This window comes from Carassius gibelio, chromosome B19, assembly GCF_023724105.1.
Source record: "Carassius gibelio isolate Cgi1373 ecotype wild population from Czech Republic chromosome B19, carGib1.2-hapl.c, whole genome shotgun sequence".
Taxonomy (NCBI): domain Eukaryota; kingdom Metazoa; phylum Chordata; class Actinopteri; order Cypriniformes; family Cyprinidae; genus Carassius; species Carassius gibelio.
Window position 1 is genome coordinate 12,522,963 of NC_068414.1, and position 24,016 is coordinate 12,546,978.

The 24,016-nt window shown below is 36.1% G+C and overlaps 1 protein-coding gene across 1 annotated transcript; it reads right to left on the bottom strand.

Annotated features, from left to right (window-relative positions):
• Positions 1-825: 825 nt before the first annotated feature.
• Positions 826-19,666, bottom strand: LOC127978813 (melanocortin receptor 5-like). The gene is made up of 2 exons (XM_052583728.1): positions 19,496-19,666; positions 826-2,020 (listed from the first exon to the last, which is right to left on the bottom strand). The coding sequence occupies exon 2, from the start codon at positions 1,960-1,962 to the stop codon at positions 958-960; it is 1,005 nt and encodes a 334-aa protein (XP_052439688.1). The 5' UTR covers positions 1,963-2,020; positions 19,496-19,666; the 3' UTR covers positions 826-957.
• Between the last annotated feature and the right edge of the window lie 4,350 nt (positions 19,667-24,016).

Consider the following 24,016-nt stretch of genomic DNA (forward strand, 5'->3'; position numbering starts at 1 on the left):
TTGTTATTACATTTTTACAGGGTCAGTGGTAAATACATCAAATAACTGCAGACCCCGAACTTCAAGTACACATTCGTGCTTACTATAATAATATATAATCTGCCAGCATATCCACAAATGCTTAAAAGTCAGCAATACTAATGATGTTTTGTTTTGCTTTTCAGTTGCACAGTATAGAACTTACTTTTCTGTTATGCTTTTTTGTATCATTATAGAAGTCTTTTTTATTTTGCTTTTGCAGCTACCTAAATACACACACATTATTATATAGGCATATAGGGAACATTTCAGTTCCATCTATTACAAAACTCCTGACGACTGTAGAAAAATGGGTTGTGACATAATAGGCCTTGAAACCCTAAGTAAACATTTTACTGTCAGCATGACAGTAAACCCATATTTCTCCATGTTCTTATATAAGTGTATTTCATGTTCTCTCTTGTAATATGTGTATTGTGCCATGTAGTGGCTCATACTTTCTCAGTTTCAATGCCAACCACGGAGTGCATTTAGCAATGTAAATTTCATGCATTATTACAGTTTCAACTTACCTATACAACAATACATCAGGCTGTGTTTTGCATGGTTAATTTGACAAATGATTGCACTTGTTTTTCCCACAGGCTTTGATCGACAGCTCCTGCGTGTCCCTGGAGACTGGGATATTCAATCACATTGTCTGTTGAGGATTATATTGTTCCATAGTTCTAAGGCCTCCTTAATTCTCCAACAATATCTACATATATTATCAACAATCGTCTCATTAGGCAATTCTATTTTGCATCCTTTGTGCATTGAAGAGCGCTTGCTTAATTGTCCAAGTTTTAGAGAGTATCATCAAAAAAAAAAAAAAATATTTTCCATCTAGTTCAAGGCCAGGTTGGGACATCCTCTCAGACTTCTTAAATTCTTGTGAAATTATAATCCATCTCTTTTTTTGTAGGGGGGTGTTTAAAACTACCTGGACATTCCAAAGACGTTCCTCAGGCTGTAGCAGCAGATGATTTCCTTCAGCGTTTTCCGCATCTCCTGACTCCTGAAGGCGTAAATGAGAGGGTCAATGACCGAATTGCACATGATGAGGATGAGGTACATGTTGAAGTGCGACATGAAGCACATGCAGTAGAGGTTTCTGGGACAGGAGATCATAAGGATGAGGTGGAGAAAGAACGGAGCCCAGCAGACGATGAAGATCCCCAGAAGGATGGTCAGGGTGACAGCCGCCTTCATGCTGGCTCTCTGGTGGATGGAGTTGTAGCCCGGCAGGGCGGCGATGCGTTTGACGTGAGATCGCGCCAGCATGAACATGTGGCTGTAGAGAGAGGCCATGAGCACGAGCATGATGAAGAACATGGAGACCAAGCACACAATGACAGACGTGTTGTCAGAATAGATAATGAAGACGATTCCACAGCCGGTGCAGAAGGTCCAAATCCCACCGATGATGAGCGCGGCCCGGCGCACCGTCATGATGTTGTGATATCTTAACGCATAAAAAATCGTGACGTAGCGATCAACGGCTATAGCTAGAAGACTACACATGGATGCCACCACAGAGATGCAGATCATAGAGTCAAAAACGTTGTCCATCTGTCTGATGAAATGGTCCTCCACCACCAGCTGGCGGTTGGTGAGTAAGTAGATGACGATGGTCTCCCAAGCGTTGGAGACGCTCACCAGCATGTCGGCCACGGCCAGGCTGCAGACGAAGAAGTACATGGGCGAGTGGAGGTTTTTGTTTTTCACTATGGCGCAGATGACCAGGATGTTCTCCAGCAGACTGACGATGCCAAGGATGAGGAACACCTCGGTGGCTATGTTGAGCTGTTCGCATGCTTTGGGCTTGGCGTGGGATGGGTTCTCGGTGGCGTTGAGGAAGTATGAAACGGGACTGGAGTTGACATGGATGGCCCACAGGGACAGGGTGGCCTCTGAAGTGTTCATCGTCGATGAGGGATTCATTGGGAATGTTGTAGGCTTTTCTTGGAGTCACTGGGTTGGTGGATTGGGCATCTTTGGCCTGTGTGAAATGAAACAGATAATGTTTAAACTAGGAAGAATATCTTAAAAATGAAGTTCTTGATGGTTCCATGAAGAACATTCATGGAACATTTCTATGGGGATTGCAGAAGCCAGGGTTAAAGAATGCAAATATAATATAGAAACGCATTTGCAGATGCATTGTAACTTCCTTACAGGGCTCTGTTGTTTTTAGCTGATTTGACAAACCATTGTTTACCTGATTCGTACCAGAGCACTTCACCTCACATAAAATGCTGTATCGCGTGAGCTACCGAGCAAACCTCTACTGCGTTAGAAAACTCAGACATACAGAGCTGTTTAGGTAACACAAATGTTTAAAAGTATCAGTTTTCAAATCTCGCATTATGTTGAAATTAGTGCTGCCAAATGATTAATCGCGATTAATCGCATATAAAAGTTTTTGTTTGCATAATATATGTTTGTGTATTGTGTGTATTTATTATGTATGTATATACATGCATGCATGTATTTAGAAAAAAATATTTACATGTATATAATATATATTCGTATAGTTAAAATAAATATATTTAATGTATAAACATAACATATTTTTCTGAAATATATACATGCATGTGTGTGTATTCATTTCTACATAATAAATATACACAGTACACATATATTATGTAAACGAAAACTTTTATTTTGGATGCAATTAATCGCGATTAATCGTTTGACAGCACTAGTTACATTTGTTACGAAGTCAAAACATATTATTGTGCAAGGAATTGCACGCAAGTCAGGTTTTTTAATCAAAACCCTGAACGTGTAAATAATACTTTTTTTGTGTAAAGGAATAAAAGTTTTCAGTTTTACTGTTTCTAGTGCTCATTTCAATTGGAACATGCAGCCATTTGTACATGTATATGTTTTTTGAGTTTTAAAGAAATGTAGGTACAGGCATATATTTCCAATGAGCCTGCATGGGTAGGGAATCAAGGAGAAAACCCTTTTTTTTTTTTTAAGAGAGTGAATTGGAAAATGTGAATGGTGCTAGCTCATGCAGAATTTGCATCCGAATTTTAGGGTGTTTTGGTTAACAGGGCATTGATGTTTGGTTGCTAGGGTGTTCTGAGCAGTTGCTATATGATTGCTTACCACTTCAAGAGAAAAGCAGCCACACTCTGACATTTTAGATATGTCTTGAAACCCTTCATCAGTGAAAGCCCATGGGAATTTTCTCCTGTTGAACCATCTATCAGGGGGAAAAAATGGTAACCTGATCTGATCAAAAGTAATAGCTCACTTTTTCCCGAAAAGCCTCATGATTTGAGAAATTAATTTTGTGTGTAGCACAAAGGCTGCAGAGGGAGTTGGAACTGAAAGTCCCCTTGAATCAGAAGACAACCAGTGGTATGCTGTGTCTGGTGCTTTTACTGTTTGAGATGTTAACTTAATTATCAGTCATAACCCATAGGGCAAAGAGGAAACATTCAGGCTCAGCCAGGATTAAACCAGAGACCTGGCTGTAAGGAAACAACACCACCCACTGAGCCACAATGCCACCCACGGTAATAGTATTATATGATGCAATTCATATATAAGTGCAGTTCAGATGGATCTCAGTGCTTGGAATTTGTTTATTTTATTTTATTAAATAAAAAGTGCAAAAGTCTAAATTGGAAAATGCATGCATTTACATAAAATATTTGAGTTGGTATATCACACTAATGACTACAATTTATTTGAACATACGGTGATATATTTGTGTAATGTGTAGATGCATGCTAAAATGTGATTTATTCCTGTAATGCAATGCTCCATTTTCTGCATCATACCCAATACAACTACCTTACTAAATATTCATAAACAGCTAATCAGGAGTTTATTGAGGTAAAAGTCATAGTATATGGTTTGTTAAAAGTGAGAACTGGACCTTAAAATAAAGTGTGACCTAACTGATAGCAGCAGCGAAGTCACTAAAAGAGCATAAAGATCACAAAGAATTCAGGATAAAATCCAAATTGCACACATTTTTGCTAATAGAGGCTCCACTGTACGGTGTTTTGAAAAAAAAAACAGGGTGTTATTTTCTTGCTTTCCTGGTTGTCGCCCACATCCGGAGGACAACCCTTTGATCACGCACAGACCCAGACGATACCTAATTACGCTTATGAATTCTTCTCTGGCACTAATTCATCATCTCGCTCTCTCTTTAATCTTTGAGATAGCACTTTGAAAGGTTAAGAAAAAAAAAAAAACATGACCGTGCCCCAAGGTCTTCCAACGATATGAAATCTGCACTACGCACATCCTCAAAAGCATATGATCATCCGTTTCGTCACAGATAGCCAGTACAGTTCTGAAACAAGCCCATTGTTCATAAACACAGCCCTGCAAGTGTTTTACCAGTGAATTACTTTTGCTGTGAAAAAGGAGATTTATTGTGTGTTCTGGTGAGCATCGCACAGGTCTCTGGATAAAGGATCCTCTATCTGAATGTGTGCGTCAGAAGGCTTTTGCTCAATATTAGTGTGCGTCTACTATCTGCTGATAACTCTACAGTAAATGAGTCACTGCCCGACCGAACCGAGAAACAAGAAAGTAAGAAGCACACAGACTCACAGCCAAATCAAATGACTGTATTGACGGGTTGATAGTGGGAGAGCAGAAAATAATGAGTGCTGAGAGCTGGACGAGTCAAGCAGAAACACAGAAATGACCAAACCTGTTGTGTCACAGTCTCTCCGTCCTACTAATGACTTCCTACAGCTCCGGACCATTTCAGCATGGACTAGTTCAGTTTATGAGTGAATGAGCCTTGCACAAGGGTAATACTAAACTGTTAAGACATTCATTTCTGGCGCTGAATGTACTGCCAGGCCCATAAGGAAACCTTAAATGTAGTTTGATGTATTTTCCATTGAAACTTGTATGGCATTAATTTTAATATATTTGTAATTACACATTTATATTGATTAAGTTGTAATTTTGCATTTGTGTTAGCTTAAAATAGTCAAATAACACAATACACGGTTGAACTGATAATCAGGCGTGCTTTATGTTAGTCAACTCATCAAAATACAGTAAGTGGACTTCTTTCAACAAATCATTAAAAATTATTAATTGGACATTATATATTTTATACATTACCAGTCAAAAGCTTTTGAACAGAGTCTCTTCTGCTCACCAATCCTGCATTTATTTGATCCAAAATACAGCAAAAATATTTTTACTGTTTTCTATTTGAATATATTATAACATTTTATCAATTCCTGTGATTTAATTTTTTTTTTTGCATTATTGCTCAAGTCACATGATCATTCAGAAATCATTGTAATATTTTGATTTGCTGCTTTAAACACATTTGTATTATTATTATTTTCTTTTTTTTTTCTTCTTTGAAAAACAGAAAGTTCAGAAGAACAGCATTTATCTGAAGTAGAAAACTTTGGAATATTAAAAATGTCTTTTGATCAATTTAAAGCATCCTTGCTAAATAAAATAATTATTTTCTATCATTTTTAGACATTTTTTTTAAATTAATTTCTTCTCAAGGATGCTTTAAATTGATCAAAAGTATATAAATACTACTTTGAAAATAAAAACTTTATAATGTTTATATATTATAACATGCACCTTTAAAAAGTGTATTTTAATGTCATAGCTGCCTTTATTTCAATAATTTCAAAGTACAGTTTTTAAATATACTGTATACTTTTAATAAGTGAAGTATGCTACAAGTGCACATAAATTATATATGTGTGTGTGTGTGTGTGCGTGCATGCTGTGGGCATAAATAATGCTACAAATCATATATCTTTTTGAAAAAAAAAAATGAAAATCAAGAATAAATCCCATAGAGTTACATTGACAATCTACTGTGTAAGGATGCAAACATCATAGAGACTGTAGCAACAGAACAGTCTTTCAGTGCGCAGAACAAAGCAATAAATGAAGGAACATGGGGTTATATAACAGTGTTATATTATAATAACTGTAGAAAAGTCCTTTAACTAAGGTCATTTGTGAAATGCCCTGCAGTGATGACTCACACTCACAGCATCAATAAAACTTGAGTGTGAGACAGCGACAGGGTTTCAGTCCGTACATCTCCTAACATCTTTATTGTGCATGGAAGTCTGTTTCATTTTAACAGAGGAGACTATAGAGTTCAATTGCAAAAACAGATAATTATGTTTTGTTTTAGTTTTTTTTTTAAATCATGTTTTTTTTAAATATGTTTTTGTGTTTTATTGTGTAAGCTAGCTGCTGTTGTTGTTTTTAGCCTTGTCAGAATAACTCAACTGCAGTTTGATTGAGATTAATTGGAACGCACAATGAAAAATCATGATTTCTGAGAACTGTTAAATACAGAGTTATCTGAACTCTTCATATCCAACATCGAATGAAATGCACGTTTAACATAATAACTGTGATTTGGACAAGTAAGACCTGTTTCGGCAGTTCATCCATCAAGTACCCTTGCAATCTGAGGGAAATTATATTGGTCCTGGAACATGTCATACTCGAAAAATGGGATACTTGAGTGCTTAGCAGCATTCTCCGAAAAGAAAAAATAAGAAAGCCATCACTGGGGCAGTGCCTTTTAAAAAGGTACATATTGGTATCTTATTTACCCTTAAAGTACATTAAAGGTACATATTAGTTCCTAAAATGTACATATTCGTGCCTAAACAAATGTGCACCTTTTGAAAAGGCACTGCTCCAGTAATAGCTTTTGTACCTTGTTTTTTTCTGAGTGCATAATTCAAATGACATACATTTATTTTTTTGTTTTTTGTTTGTTTGTTTGTTTTCTAATCTGATGGACAGATGGCATATTTTTCTGAATCGAGGACGAGGGATGTAAAATCATAAGTATGCCAACAACATTGCACTGTGAATATATGATGTTTCTGTGGGAATATTTACTTTGCAAACTTTACCAGCGACGCCAGGTGAAATAAAAAAATAAAAATAAAAAATGCTGGCAGGTCCCAGGTGGCAGAAGAGAAAATCTGGGATAGATTGTAGCCTAGTGCAAACACTTTAATATCGAGATTTGACATTTCAAAGGATTTCATGTTTCATTTTTCTCTCTCTCTCGCTCAGAAATGTGTCATCAATAGATAAAAGCAGAGCCTTCTCACTCCCATTCATGCATGGACTTACACATACTGTAGATCCAATGCTCAAATCCTCATTCTAGTTTGATTCAAATAATAATTTCATCATTTCATTTCAGTGGCTTATACTATTTTTGATGTAAATGATTCCAGAGCTTCACATTTGAAGATAATAATAATAATTAGTTTAAATAACTTTGTTAAAATGAGCTGAAGCAACACTAAAACATTTGTTGAACATTTTGTCACATGATTTTTTTAATTATTACCACATTACTATGTGGTTTTAAGTTAATGATTTTGTGTTGAGACTACATTAATATTTAGACATAACTAACTCAATGGATCTAGTTTTCAGCATGCTTTGCATTGTGTTAAAATTAAGTGTAATTTTATTTTGTTTTCAGTATTACTGGAGATTTAGTAAAGTTTCTATTGTTTTTGTCATTTACATGTGCAGAAACGTGAACCCTAACTGTTTTTAACATGCTATAGTTATTATCTTATCCTAATTCATTTTCTCTTATCTAGCAGGAACTTAATTGGATCTAGGTGATTCAGCAAAACTTGATTTGTTTAATTGAACTTGTTTTAGTCTTGTTGTATGGACCTCAACTAACTGAGTGGATGTTTTCTTCATTTAATTATGTTTATCGAGCATATTAACTCTTTTTTTTTGGTCTGTGTCTAATGTCTAGGCCATTACATGCTTTTAAAAGTCCTCTAAAACAGATGCTGTCAGAGAACATGATTAATTATGAGTGTCAGTGCTGGCAGATGGTGGAGCTACAGCATCTTCCAGAGGGGAATAACAGAACCATGCTGACCAGCAAAACCCTGACCCTAGAAGAAGAAGAAGAAGAAGCCCGGCACCGCTGGGACATGCTACCACATTAATAAACTACACCTGATTCAACATCTGGGCATATTCTAGCTCAATTCATTACCTGCCCGCTTCAAAGGTCCACCCATCTTTGATTATCTTCACACGATTTTGAATCATTTTTATAGTTTTCAAAGAAACTGCTGAATTTAGAGAAAATGTTTTTCTGGCCAGATAACACTACTTTTATTTTTTTTTTTTTTGTAAACCAGTAAAGATTTGCTGAATGGAGAGAATATTAAACAGCATCCATTCATCAGGCCACATTCATAATGTGCACTTAAAGGGCAAATGCATCTTTTCACTTTTAAAATAAATGGCTTTCCTTTCTTACATATATTTATCTTTTTTAACCCACTGGACAGCGTTACTCCCATCCATGGAAAAACAAACTCTAAACCCACGCGTCGATCAATTTACTGATTACAAAAATGATTTGTGTTTTTACAAACATACTTTGCTCTGAGACTGATCTCAAGTAGTACTAAATACAGAGTGGAAAAGTGTGTCCTTGGGGAGCATTTGCTTCTTTATATAAAGCCTGTTTGCCTTTTAACTTCGCACTTTTGTAGTTTTCTAACAGAAGTGAGCTAAAGTGAAGGTCTGAGAACATTAACTTGGTTTTCTATAATGAAGTTGTCTCTGGCATGGACAGACAGTTCTCTGTGTAACTCTTTCCCACCACACTGCCTTGTGTAAGGGATAATGTACATCCACGCGGTTGTAAAAGGATTTATTCTGCGATATGAGAATGGAAATCACTCTTTAAAAGAGGACGTGTTGTAGAACAATGGGAGGAATTATCTCCATGCTGCCAACCATCTATGTGTGTCAAACCAAAGATTTAAAACCGCAACAGATGTAATCAAGTGTTCCAGGAAAACAAGCAGAAAAAAAGGATTTACATAGAAATGAAATCTTTCCAGAATAAAATGGCAACATTAGCTTGAGCACATTTGTATCCAGCTTGCGCATGTGCTACATGAAGCATTAGCAACAAAATTAAAAAAGCAAAAATTGAGGCTTGGGGGAAATCTGACAGCAAAAGCTTGATGGTTAATTTGATGGGTAATTTGATGTTTAAATTAAATTAAATTAAATTAAATTAAATTAAATTAAATTAAATTAAATTAAATTAAAAAAGACAAAAACTTTTTTGCCTTTTTTTATAAAAAATGGCTGTGAATATTGCAGTGAATAAAACATTTCTTTTTTGCTCCACATTCGGGTGCGAATTTAAAAATAGCAGATGGTTTCAGGATCCTCATTAGAAAGTAGTGTTTTGACAGCAAACATAATTTCTATTCACCCCGTTATCCAATCTCTGTCTCCTCGCGTGATTCTGACCTATACCTCAGAGACCATCACCTGCATTCAGACTCATCCCGCATTTATTCAGCTCTTACAGAGCTCCTAGGAAAGGAAAGGATTTCATTCATTGACACAGACACACATTCTTTTGCAGAAATCTAATTGGTCTGTTCTGCTCTGTATAGAGTATTTGAATCACGGAGGCTTCTGGGACCCCACACAAAGACAAAGACTGCAATTGATCTGCCAGCATTGTGCATTTCTCATCGCAATGAATCACATTCAGATACAGAATCATTTTATGATCGCATGGCCTGTTCTCAGGGGTGAGACATTTCTTGGAAATCGTGTTATAAGAAAGCTTATAACACACCTATACAGTATTCAGAAACTGCAGTGGAGGCATGCTGTCTGCGGAGTGATGGAGGATGAGTCACTAACCTCCAAAGTAGACGAATCCTGATGAATAAATAATAGCTTTTTTCAAGCCAAATTTTATGATGTGTGGCTAGAAGCAGACACTGGGTCATTATTGTTATGGTTGGGATCTGAACTCAGGCAATAAAACATTGTTCATTATTACCTTATTATAATTTAAAACTTTTTGAGGTTTTGCTATTATCTTCCCTTGGGGAAAATGTAGTGTTTAACTGTTGCTAATCTTAAAATTATATTTAAAGAAAAAACTGTACTTGCAGATAATAATATTAAGTATGATATGATATAATATTATAATAATATTAAGGTTATTCTGTTTAAAAAAAAAATTGATATGCAGATTGAAAGTCTCTTCACATCCCAATAGCAAACACTAAGTTAAGTGGTCTGAATATATTTATATATAGCCTGTTTATATCATCTATGGGCTGCAGTCCAAGGGCAATGTTAGGCTGTCCTATAATTTAATTTATAAACATTTTCAAAGGGTTACCAATTTTTTATCATTTATCAGGAATGCTTTAAAGTGATAATCCATCAAAATTGTTGCTAATATTTACTGATCCTTGTGCTGTTGTTTTCCCTCCAAAAACCTCAGTTAGTTTAGCACAGTGCACATAAACAGGTATTTTTTAATACATAAATTAGACCAAAACAAATAGAATAGAATAGAATAGAATAGAATAGAATAGAATAGAATAGAATAGAATAGAATAGAATAGGTAAGTGGTAGTATTAATAAGTCAGGTGAATGTGAAAAAGATGTGCCTTTAGATGTTTTTTGAAAATGGCTAAAGACTCAGCTGATCGTTCCACCAGCTAGGGACAGTCTAGGAAAAGGTCTGTGAGAGAGAAAAGAGCATTACAATAAAGAGAACAAGAGCTTGGACAAGGAGTTGTGCGGTCTGCTCTGTTAGGAAGGGTCTAATCTTCCTAATGTTGTATAGGGCCTGCAGGACCAGGCCGTTGTAGTAATATAATCTGTGAAACTTTACTGATCATTAATCACAACTCCAAGGTTCCTTTCTGTCCTGGAAGGAGTTATAGTTGATGAACCTACAGTAGCTGTATAGAAAGGTTGTTATGAAGTGCTGGGTTGACTGACACCACAAGCAGTTCTATATTAGCAAGGTTGAGTTGAAGGTGAATATCATACAGCCAGAAATGTCTGTCAGACAGGCTGTAATGTGAAAAGCTACTGTTGGATCATCTGGAGAGCAATGATAGGAATAGCCATCCTTTGAATGACAGATCCTAAAGATGACATGTAGATGGAAAAAAAGAAGTGGTCCAAGCACAGAGCCTTGAGGAACCCCAGTGTCAAGAAGCTGCGACTTACAAACCTCCCCCTCCAAGACACCCTGAAGGATCTATCTGAGAGACTTTAACTATGGGAGTGTGGTCCTGAGATGTCCAACTTCATGAGGGTGGACAGAAGGATCTGGTGGTTAACTGTGTCAAAAGCAGCAGACAGATCTAGCAAGATGAGTTCTGAGGATTTGGAAGCAGCTCTTGACATTCTCAGGGCTTCAGTAACAGAGAGTAGGGCAGGCTCAGTTGGGTGGCCGCTTTTGAAACTAGATTGGTTGCTGTCCATGAGGTTGTTCTGTGCAAGAAACATAAAGAGTTGGTTGAACACAGCTCGCTCAAGTGTCTTTGCATTGAACTGAAGAATAGATACTGGTCTGCAGTTTTCTAAAAGTGCTGGATTAAGAGAGGGTTTCTTAAGCAGTGTGGTAATATGTTGTTTTAGTAGTGGAGACACTTGCAGAGAAGGAGGAGAAGAGTGACTGATACACACTAAGGTCTGTCAAGTTTTTTGATTTGAGAGAGCCAGGGGGCAGAGTATATGTGGTAGTATGTGTTGGTCTAGATAAAAGGGGGCAAAAGCTGTCTAATCAAGATGTTAGAGTGGAGCAAAGAATGTAAGTAGCAGTGTTTGTGTCGAGTGCTGAAAATTGAGAGGGGTGAGGAAGTGAGGATGAAACCATAGAGGATAGGTGAGTGGGAGAGAGTGAGCATACGGTATGCTGAAAGGTGACCTGTGGAGGAGTGTTGTTGTGCCCGGGGTCAGTGTGAGGTTAGAAGTGATGAGGAAGTGGTCTGAGGTGTGCAACGATGTAACTAAAGTGTTGTCAGTTGAGCAGTAGGGTGTGTAGATAAGGTCCAATTGGTTACCTGATTTGTGAGTAGCTGTAGTAGAATGAGACAGGAAGAGTGTTGAAGTCAGCATCCTGTGGTTTATCTAGGTGGATGTTGAAGTCACAGAATAGTACACAAGGGGAAATGTCCTCAAGGAAGTTTGAGAGTAACACATCAAACTCATCTAAAAAGTTACCTAGTTAACCTGGGGTATGATAAATAACTACAAAATGGATTTTAATAGGTTAGGTTATAGTAATGGCACGTGATTTAAATGAACTGTTGCCAGTAAGAGATGGTAGGCCATCCATGTCCATTCTTGGGAAATCAGTAAACCCGTCCCTCCACCCCTCAAAATCGAGAGTGGCATGTGGGAAAAAGTGAAATTAGTGGAGAGGACTGCAGGGGTGGCAGTGTCCTCAGGTTTGACCAAGTCTCAGTTAGGGCCACGAAGTTGAGACTTGAATGAGTGGCAATAGATAAAAGAAAGTCTGCTTTGTTTAAAGCAGACTGGCAGTTTTAGAGACCAGTTGGAGTAGAGGGTAAAGTAGTAGAGGACATCCTTTGAATGACAGATCCTAAAGATGACATGTAGATGTAAAAAAAGAAGTGGTCCAAGCACTGAGCCTTGAGGAACCCCAGTAGCAAAAAGCTGTGAATTACAAACCTCACCCCTCCAAGACACCCTGGAGGATCTATCTGAGAGGTAAGACTTTAACTAAAAACATGAAAACTCAAGTGCCTTGTAGGTGTCCTTTCTCGGTGGAGTCACGCAGGTCCACGTAATTCAATTCAGCTGATCACACCTTACTACTTATCAACCGAAACTGCAAAGCCATGCGATACACACAAGAACAAATGCGACACAAAAAAACGCACCTACTGTACCACAGTAAACACAGTAAGCAAAACAATGTGTCCCAGCGACGACAACCACGCTAAAATCTAATAAGAAATTATACAAAACACTTACATACTGCTGTCCTCTTCTGCTGCTCGACTGCTTCTACACAAATAATATATTAATATTGTATAAATATTCCAAATATAAATAAAGACTGTCCAATAATACAGTCCATTTTCCTTTCAAATCTTCTTTTTTTTTATTAGGCTCCCATAAATATAATAAAAAAAAATAAAAAAAAAGGCATTCAATTGCCTTTAAAGTGAAATTACTGAACATAAACATGGCAGCCTGATAAAAAATGCTTATATAAAATAAAAAATCTCTGCGTTTTTGGTTTTTGCATGTAGTCTTCAACTGTAATATTCATAAATTCATTATTACCCTTAATAAAATTAATATAAATTTTAATGAATCCCTATGTCTGTTTTATATAGCTTTTTCCTCTGTTTTATAAAAGCATACACCATTTGAATGATCCACCTTGTTATTACATAGCATTCACAAGCACAAAGATATAAATTAATAATGATCTTGGCTTGACGTCACCTTAAATTAACCCCTATGCACATGGAACACACACACACACAGAATGTGTCATATGAGAATTATAATAACTGGTCTATGCGTCATCTGTTTCAGATCATCATGGTCACAGAGTTATGAAAGCACTGAGGTCTCCACACATTTAGTGGCTCATTCTTGTGGTTTGTTGCTGCCACAAACACTGAGCTCTTTTACAGATCAGTGAGGAGGGTTTCGGATGCTGCCTCAGAATTAGTTTTGCCAACTTCAGAAAAGGAAAATAAGAGACAATCGGGGTTTTTCATAGAAAAATAAGGGACAGAATAAGGGACACAGGCCTATTATATAAATATATAAACAGGTATATCTTTAGATATGTAATGTTTTAATGGAGTCTCTTATGCTCATCAAGGCTGCATTTATTTGATTAAAAAATACAGAAATAAAACAATAATATTGTGAAATATTATTGCAGTTTGTAATATTGTTTTCCTCTCTTATTATACTTTAAAATATAATTGTTTCTCAGGCAGCACTGAATTTTCAGCATCATTGCTCCAGTCTTCATTGTCACATGATCCTTCTGAAACCATTCTAATATGCTGATTTACTATCAGTGTTGAAACTGTGGTGCTGCTTAATATTTTTGGAACCAGTGTTCCATAAATAAAAAGTTAAAAAGAACAGAATTTATTTTTAAAAAAAAAAAACATTTCTAACAATATTACTTTTTATCAATTTAATATCTTAATCCCTGCTGATTAAAAGTATTCTAAAAGTTTCTTTAAAAAAAAAGGAACGGACTGATGCCAAACTTTTAAAAAGTAGTGTATATTTAACAAAATGTTTATTTTGATTAATATTGTTCTTTCTAGCTTTTTATTTATCAAAGAATTCTGAATAAATATCACAGGTCTGTGTCCAGCACTGGTAATAAATCAGAATATTAGACTGATTTCTGAAGGATCATGTGACTCTGAATACTGGAGCAACGATGCTGAAAATTCAGCTTTGATCACAGAAATAAATTATATTTTAAAGTATATTAAAATATAAAATGGTTATTTTACGTTGCAATAATACACTATTTCACAATTTATGAAATTTACAAAATATATGGTTTTATTCTGAATAAAGCTTTAATACAGCAACTGGATGCACGTCCATGTATAACGCTTCTTATTGCTTTGTGAAAATAAGTGTATAAATGGAACAGTTTTTTGGAGCTGATCTGACGATCTGAGAGAGAGAGAGAGATGCAGAGCAGGGCAACGCAAGGAACAGCATTGAGAACCGCTGCTTTAGAACATTAGTTTTGAAACTTGTGAATTAATTAGAATCATTAGAAGGGTTCTTTGTTTTGTGTTCCCGGGGGCGGGGTTTATCTGGGTTCGTGATGTAACAGAGCTGGGAAGAAGCTTGTTGTAGTCTCTTACCAGCGGTTTTTGTAGGCATTAAACTGACAAAATTTCAAAACCCATCTCTGTTTGCATTTAACTTTCAGAGCTGCAACAGTTTTACAGATATTGTTTATGCTCAAACAGCAACATTACACACTATCTAACGTTAAAAAAGTGAAACCACAATCAACCGACCCCATTAATTCTAAATTTAGAGTTTGTTATTCGTAAGGTCTAGGTGATCATACAGCATTTGCCTTAAATACGGGATAAAATGCTTCCTCTAGAGTTTTGCAGTTTGCAACCCTACTCAGAATATTTCACAATGAATGTGTTTGTTTTCTATTGTGTCTTGTTGTGGATAAACATGTGCAGAACAGCTTGTTTTCTAAAGAGAGCTTCAAAATGTCCTGGTGGGCCACTTCATGAATAAAACATGTTGGGAACACCTTGTTCTCCTCCAGTCTAATGAAGCTGAGACCTCGTTTCTGAGTACTGGGATACTGAACTGTCTTGTTTACTCTTCACAATCCTTTACCCCTCAGCTTATGCTTTTGAAATCAGAAAGAAATTAATATAAAATGAATGAATGACAGATGACGACAAGCATGCAGTATGGTAATCAGGGTACATTTCTATTCTACACGTTATCCAAAACATTTTAAGGTGCACTCACAAGTTTTTGATGGAATCTGCAATGCATACATCTCACACTTGAATTTCAAATAACCATGCAGCATGAATGGACAAATAGTTGTTTCAGTCTTTTGTCTCACTAGCTGTTCTACTGCTTTTTCTTAGGAGATGCAAAAGCAAATCATTGAAATGAACAAGAAACTATTTTTACCACACTGTTTCCTGAAAACATGGAGTTTCATGAATTATGGAAGTAAATCCATTTATTTAAAGCAATTTCAATTCAAATGACAAACGTAATTAACATACTGCTGCTAGCATGTGCTATTAAATAATATATATTTTTAATTAACTAAACCCTAGTGAAAAAGAACTAGCCCTTGTGAAAAAAAAGAACATTAGCATTCGTTTAAAAGAGTATAGCCTGCTTAAAAAATAAATGATATACTTTAAAATAATAAATATAAGGGTGAACTGAATGTAATTTAATTGCATGTTAATTGCAGTTCAGTGAAAATGCGTTGTAGTTTATATTTATGCTAAATGCAATTAGGTGCACTAATGTAGAGTGCTTCTTATGTGGTACATGAAATGTAAAAAAATGTTTCATATATTGTCACTGAAATATGGTTAAAGTGAACTGTTAAATTTACTGACAAGCATTAATGATAAACTAAAATATACATTAATGTAATTTCTATTGAAACTTGTGTTATGTATTTAAATATATTTGTAATTACAGATTTTTAAATATGAAAACTATATTAATTTTAATTAAAAAAAATTATAACACACTACAGTTAAAATCATATTCAAGTACTTTACATGTGCTTTATGTTAGTCAACACATCAAAATAAGTGTACAGTACTTCATAGAAAAACATGACAAAGTATTATATACAATTATTTAAAATTACTTAAAAGTAAAACTTTTAATTTGATTTATTATTACAAAATGCACTTTTTAAAAAAGTGTTAGGAAAAAGTCATGAAACTGAACTCACTATTTAAACGCCCTTTTATTTCATTACGTTATCTGCAAAAATATACTGTTAACATTAATATACTTTTTCACACGGGTGTGTGTTGCCTTTAACATTTTTGCTGATCGTCAATTGTTTTGTTACAGTAGTGTGACAGCGTGCTGATATTGTTTATCTCGGTATCTCCTGTACATAATACAGAAATATACTGGAGAATACATAAATCCAGATGTGCTGAAGAACAAGTATGAGGAAATGATGCAATGCACTGAAAGCACTGCTATTATATTCTGACTGACTTGTACCTTTTAGAACAGATTCAGGTTGCTTTATTTGTCAACATTTGGGACACTTTAAACAAACAACACAGACAGTGGACAGCATAATAAATTATAAAAGTGCTCCAAATTCCCATCATCACTTGCAATATTTCAAGATTGTGCAACTGAGTAACAGCTGCTGGAACAAATATCCGTCCTGCACTATGGGACTATAAACCTTCATCCAGAAGAAAGAAGCTGGAAGTCACTGCGCAAAGGAGTCGTATCTTTAAGATCGAGCCATTCATCTGCTGTAACTGTCTGACAAACAGAGACACTGGGCGAAGCTGCAACTCCCCAGCCAGCCTACTACTGTAGATCACGTAACAAAAAATGATCTTCTTTAAAGACAGATTTCCAAACAAAGATTAAAAAAAAAATCTATAAAAGCACAACAGAATAAAGTCATCATGGTTTTGTCAATGACTGTGAAAATGGTCAACTTTCATAATTTGCTTCAAAGTTCAGTTTTTCGTCAATAATTTCCCCGAGATATTTATAGGATTTCACACATTCTACAGGTATGTGTGAACAAACCATTGTTGTCAGAAGATTTTACAGTTGAGAAAGTATAACATACTATATACTATAACATTGTGTTATTAACTAGAATCATGTATACAATAACCTACAAGCTACATTTGCAGGAATGTGCAGCCAAACGGCATCTCACAACCCATCTAAAAATATCAAAGACACATATTTTGGCTATTTTTCTTACATAACACTGAACAGAGAGTCCTCACATACAGTATGTGGCAGTTATCAAAGATGTGATGCAGATCTGTGTTGATTCCCCAGGGCTCATTAAAGCAGGGAGCATCTGATTCAGGCCTGTGGATTTAGACCCCGCTCCAAATAAACAACCTCCTTTATCTAGAGCTACATGGATGTTTATTGCTTTTTCTTAAATAAGCTCAGAGGACCTTCTTGACCTTCAATGAAGCCTAATGTTCCTGCTGTGGTTTGCGTCCATGCACCACTGCAGCAGGCACACACACACACACACACACACACACCCACGCAGCTCTGACTCTGCAATGCCTAGCACAGGATGCGTCTCAAACCCAGTTATCCACCTACCAGCATTTTTGGCATCAGAGGTGCTTTCCAAGTCATTCTCAAAATCTATTTATGCCACGCTTACAAAGACAATACAAAGAGCACATAAATAGTACAGATACATACAGAGAAACACAAGCAGCTGAACTGACTCACATCGCACCTACTGTATAATGGTCGAGAGTATGCAGTCTATTAGCAGGGAAATGCCAAATGAGAGAACCACTTGATCAATTAACCAATTACAAAAAAACAGTTAATTTGAGGCATCAGTCAATAGCATACCTAGAATTTCCTTTGCAGTGTTTTACACCTTTGTACTGAATCAAATATATGTATCGTGTTGACACGATATAACCTACTGTATAGATTATATTACGAAAATTCACCATGGTTTTATTATAGTGAAAGTGTTAATGTTAATGGTTAATGTAGTTAATTTGTGGTTACCATGGTTTAACTAGACTAGTAACCATTTTGGCTTTATTTGTGGTAAAAACCATTCTTAATCTATATCTATAATATCTATAATAACCAAGTCGGTTGTGTTGTGATACGCCTATCGCGATTTTTTCTTGTAGTGACACTTAAGGTCTTTTGATGCTTGAGTTATTATTTATACATATCTAAACCCCCGAGTCATAGTTCTGTTAACACGAAGAGCAGGACTAGTGAGCGTGCGCTGTAGCGCGTCATTCACGGCGGACAGAGACACGGAATAAAAGTGAAGAGAAGCAGACTTCACTTTGAAGTGTTGCATATACAGTGCTATCTCTCCAGTCCTGCATGAACACTTCTGCCACATCTTGAAATGGCACATCTTAAGAGCGCTATTCCGACTTCAGCCGCTGAAACAGATCCAGAGATTCACTGAACCGAGTCATTTGCGCATGGGACTTCTGCTTTCTAAGGTTTTGAGGTTTTGAGACATACCCACACGCCGTCAGTACCCTCAGTTTTTATCAATAGTAGTCCAACAAAAACTAAATACAGTCTTCGAAAACAGTTTTCGATCCCTGAACCTAATGAATCCAAGCAAACAATCAAACCACCAAAGATGGATGGATCAAGCACCAAAATACACAACATCATTACACAATGTCAAAGTTTTTAAGTTCAAAAACACCAGAAGTTTGCTAGCTTGTTAGCTTATATTAAGTTTACCTGTCGGGGAGGAGGCCTAATGCTGGCATGATATCATTTATGCCACATAAACTGCATTTAACATTTAGCAGCAACAGCATAATAGCTACCAGCTTTTCCTACTTATTATATTATTATTCCAACTTATTGGAATAAGTATTGGAAGTAACCATGCAATTTTGTGTTTTTCTACGTTTGGTAAGTTAGATATGTAATTTTATGTCGCTGAGCGACAGTAAAGTATACGCAGTTTAGATGAAATCTTGATGAATGAATATTGAGATTTCAGCACTAGAGAGCGGACAGCGCCGAGTCCGTGATCCGCATCAGTGTCCCTTCTCCAGTAAACTGACAAAATACAGGCTGATGTACTAAAGCCGACATGCAGAGTTCACATGGTTAACAAGCTTACTAATCACAGTAGGCTATCTCCCATTGCTCTATTCATGCAAACGACACGGTGATGCTTTTTACAACGAATGAAGGAGTGAATATACTTCATTACGGTGCGACAAACGAAAATAGATATACTATTATCTGTCAAAATAATGTTGCATAAGTTTCGGTGGGACGTAGTGCACCTCGAACACATTTGGGCACGGCAAAAATGACAAAGCTGAAGTTTAATAATCGACTCACCTGTTAGGAGCAGGAGTTGTTTTGTGCTAAACCTGTTCACTGCTATGAATCTCAGAGACTGTGTGTTTCCTTCAGTCCAGGGGCGTTTATTCGCGCCGGAGGAGGATTTATAAAGATCTAACGGGGCTCTACTGCATCAGATGCATATATAGGATCGGGAACAGCGACAGCTCCTCCTCCAGAGCTTCTGAAGCTTTCAGAGCATCCTCACACTACAGGAACCAGGCTTCATTAAACACTGCAATCAAACTCCAAGTCTCTGAGTTTTTTTTTTTTCATATTGCAAGACTAGAATGCTAGCAACTTTCCAGAAAAGAGCTGGGTGAAATATTTCTTATTAACTGTATATTGAGTTGGGTATAGTACTATTTTTCACATTTAAAATTCCAGTTGAATTTTTGTTTGTTAACACATTTTTATTCTTTATAATTTGTGGCACCAAACAGAATTGCAATAACAATATTAATGATAACAAAAAAAAGCATAATAATAATAATAATAGCAATATAAATAACAATAATCATCTATAATTTCCTTTCTTTGCAACAAGCTGAATACAAGAAGATGAAAGAAGGCTGCAGGGGATACGAGCAATTCAGTCATTAAGAGATTAATCTGCAAATTTACTGAGTCAATCATTTAAAAGTAGACATGATATAGCTGGCAGAATTTGAAGGGATAGTTCTCCCAAACATGAGAATATGCTGAAAATTTGCTTACCTTCAGGCCAACCAAGATGTAGTGGGAACAGATTTAGAGAAATGTAGCATTACATCACATGCTCACCAATGGATCCTCTGCAGTGAATGGGTGCCGTCAGAATGAGAGTCCAAACAGCTGATAAAATCATCACAATAATACACAAGTAACCCAGATGACTTCAGCCCCTAAATCAACACTTTGAGAAACAGAAAGCTACAAAATAATAATTGTTAATAACGTTTCCTCCAGTGAAAAAGTCCATCCTCTTCTGATCTCTCACATCAAAATCCACCAACATATTCGCTTCGAACTTTGTTTTCGCTTGTTAACAGTGCTTGATCTGTGCATATTTCTCTCCTGATTCAGACAAAATTACATTTACAAAATTCACAAAATGCCTTGATGGATTTGTTTCTGACAAACTCGCAGCTTTTCCCTTCACAGACATTAATGGATGGACTGGAGTGGTGCGGATTACTTGTGGATTATTGTTGTGTTATTATCAGATGTTCGGACTCTCATTCTGACGGCACCCATTCACTTCAGAGGATCCATTGTTATGCAATGCTACTTCTCCAAATTTAGACTTCATTACTCTTCATTTTACAGAAATGAATAAGTAACAGTGATTTGTCTTCTTCCAAAGAGGATGGGGCCTCCTTTGCTGACTGCACTGATGACAGAATGATGTACAGTCTAAAAAACCTACATATAGCTTATGAATTAGTTTGTCTTATTAATTTACTTATTCACTTTAAGTTATAAGAAACTACCTGTATCAGCCACATTTCTTATAATGTGTGGAGAACGATGGACACCAGTGACGCTAATTTATGTAATGTGACATGATTTATTTTTGTCTTGGAATTCCTGCATTAATTCTTGAAATTCTCTGGGTTTATTTTAAGATAGGACTTTTTTAGGTCATCCAGATTCGTCAGATGAGTGACAGCTCAACGTCAGGATCAACATGTGAGAAATGTGCTCAGACTGAACCCATGACTGTTCCTTAGAAATGGGAACAAAAAGCGCATTGAGAAGACCGTACCAGGGTGATCTCTGTTACCACTGCCTGAACAAATTTCAGTAAATCCCACACAACTGTGGAAGACAATTACTGATTAGGGAAGCAGAAAAACAAGGTGACTGCCATATGTTTGATTATATATACTTATATGCATGACACTAAATGTTAATTATGATTATGGCTCTCAACAAGCTAATGAGAAACTTGTGATCGCAGTCACAAGTTTGTTCTTTTGAAGTCATCATGGATGCATAAATAACTCCTTTTAGAGTTTCATCCCTTGGAAAAACTTCCCCAAATCAACCACTGTGCCTGATGAATATTTGGATATTCTTTTTAATGTTACTAAGACTGCGTTAAACGAGTTTCCTTGTGACAAATGGTTTTTGGGCCCTTCTGTTTGTATGTTTGGTGTGCAGAAAGTTTTTTTGATGTTGTCTTGTGGTTTTCTGTTTGACATAATACTTTTTTTCCACCTTGATGTATTTTTGTTTTCATATGCTGCTACACAGAACATCTTCCCTTCGTAGATAGCATGCTACATGGTCCTTTTTATATTATATGTGAAGATAAAGAGGCAAAGGAAATGACAATAGCATTGTCCAAAGCTTTTTTCGATGTTTTCTGGTGAAGTTATTTTTAGTGGTCCCTAGGGTGGACAGGCAATTTCCTCCATTAATAACCTTCATTTCTTTTAGGTTGGATTAATCTCTTCATCTCTAAGAGAAACACAACATTATACACTTCACAAGTGATTGCATATGCTCTTAAAATGAGATTACATAATATATTAATGTATGGTTTGAGTAAAATGCAGATTACATTACGGCTTTCAGTTGATTAACAATTTTCATTGAATTAATTACATGATGTTTCAATTAATTAATCAAATTAATCGCGAAATGCAAATTGTAGCTTTAGAAAGAAATGTTTGGTTTTATTCAACATAACATTTATTATACATAACGGCCTAACATAAACAATGGAACATCAAAGAAAATCATTTGAGAGACATCTCAGTATTTTTGTTCATATAATGAAAGTCACTGGTAAACAAAACAGCTTTGTTACCAACAGTCCTTGAAATACCTTCATTTATTTTCCACAAAAGAAAGTTTTAGAACGATATGAGGCGGAGTAAACAATGATTATTGTTTTTTATTTATTGATTATTATAAACAATGACGTAAACAATTATTATTTTTAATGAAATGATACTCTATAAGAAACTAAATCCGCCAGCAGGTGGCGGTAAATGTCTTTATGAGTCATTCATTGAATCGTTCTGACGGCTGATTCATTCAGGTATGAAGTAAATGGCTCTCTTTATTGTGTTTAAAATATACCACTATATTAACTTGTTTACTGAACTGTTGTATAAAATCACATTTAAATGTGTGATATTCGGGACAAAATCACCACTTGTCTGATATTGCTCTTGCTGCTGGTGTAATATCGATTATCATGTAATATAAATATGAGACAAAAACACATACGGGGCATATACGTGTAATCAACAAACTGACAATTCCAACTAATGGCATTAGTTATTCATGGTATGATGCTTGCTGGGAAGATGGAGAATTCATTATGTTGGATTGACACAATAATTTCTTCATTTCATTTCTTTTCCGAAACTCTATCACACTGGCCCCAGACCAGACAGTCATCTTTATTGCTGAGCCCAGCAATGCCCTACTTACCACCCAATACATACAGTTAGGTCAATATATATTTGGACATGGGCACAATTTGTATTATTTTAGCTGTTAACAGTTATATAATTTAATACGGGCTTAAAGTGCACACTCTGAGCATTAATTTGAGAGTATTCTCATCAAAATTGGAGGAAATGTTAAGGAATTAAAGCTCTTTAATATGTACCTCTCCCTTTTTTCAAGGGACCATAAGTAATTGGACAAATAACTCAAAAGCTGTTTCATGGACAAATGTGGGATATTTCTTTGTTATATATACAACAATTATGCCAGTAGAAGTTCTGGGGTTAATTCTAAGTGTGCCATTTGCATTTGGAAGCTGTTGCTGTGAACCACATCATGAAGTCAAAGGAGCTCTCATAAAAAAAAAAAAAAACACAAAAAAAAGTACAACAGTGGTGGATGATCAGAGAATCCTCTCCATGGTAGAGAAAACCCCTTTCGCAACATCCAGACCGAGAGAAAAACACACTTCAGGAGGTATGTGTGTCACTCTCAGTGTCTACAATCAAGAGGAGACTTCACCAGAGCAAATACAGAGGGTTCACCACGAGGTGCAAACAAGGCCAAATTAGACTTTGCCAAAAAAACGTCTAACAAAGTCAGACCACTTCTGGAACATCATTGTTTGGACGGCTGAAATCAAGATCAACCTGTGTAATAACGGGAGGAAAAAACTACAGAGAAGGCTTGGAAGAGCTCATGATCTAAAGCGAACAACATCGTCTGTGAAACATGGTGAGCAGTGGGATGCATGAGGGTTACTGGTGTTTACTGATGAAGAGACAGAAGACAGAAGCAGCCGGATAAACTCTGAAGTGTACATGGATATACTCTCTGCCCAGATTCAGTAAAACGCAGCAAAGTTGATTGGACAGGCACTTCAAAGTACAAGAGAATAGTGACCTAAACATACAGCAAAAGCAACCCAGGAGTTTTTGAAGGTAAAAAAGTGGAATATTCTGCAAAGGCAAAATCAATCTTCAGATCTCCACCCGATTGAGCTGCATTTAACTTGTTAAAGACAAAACTGAAGGCAAAAAACCCCCTGACATATGATATTAACATAATTTG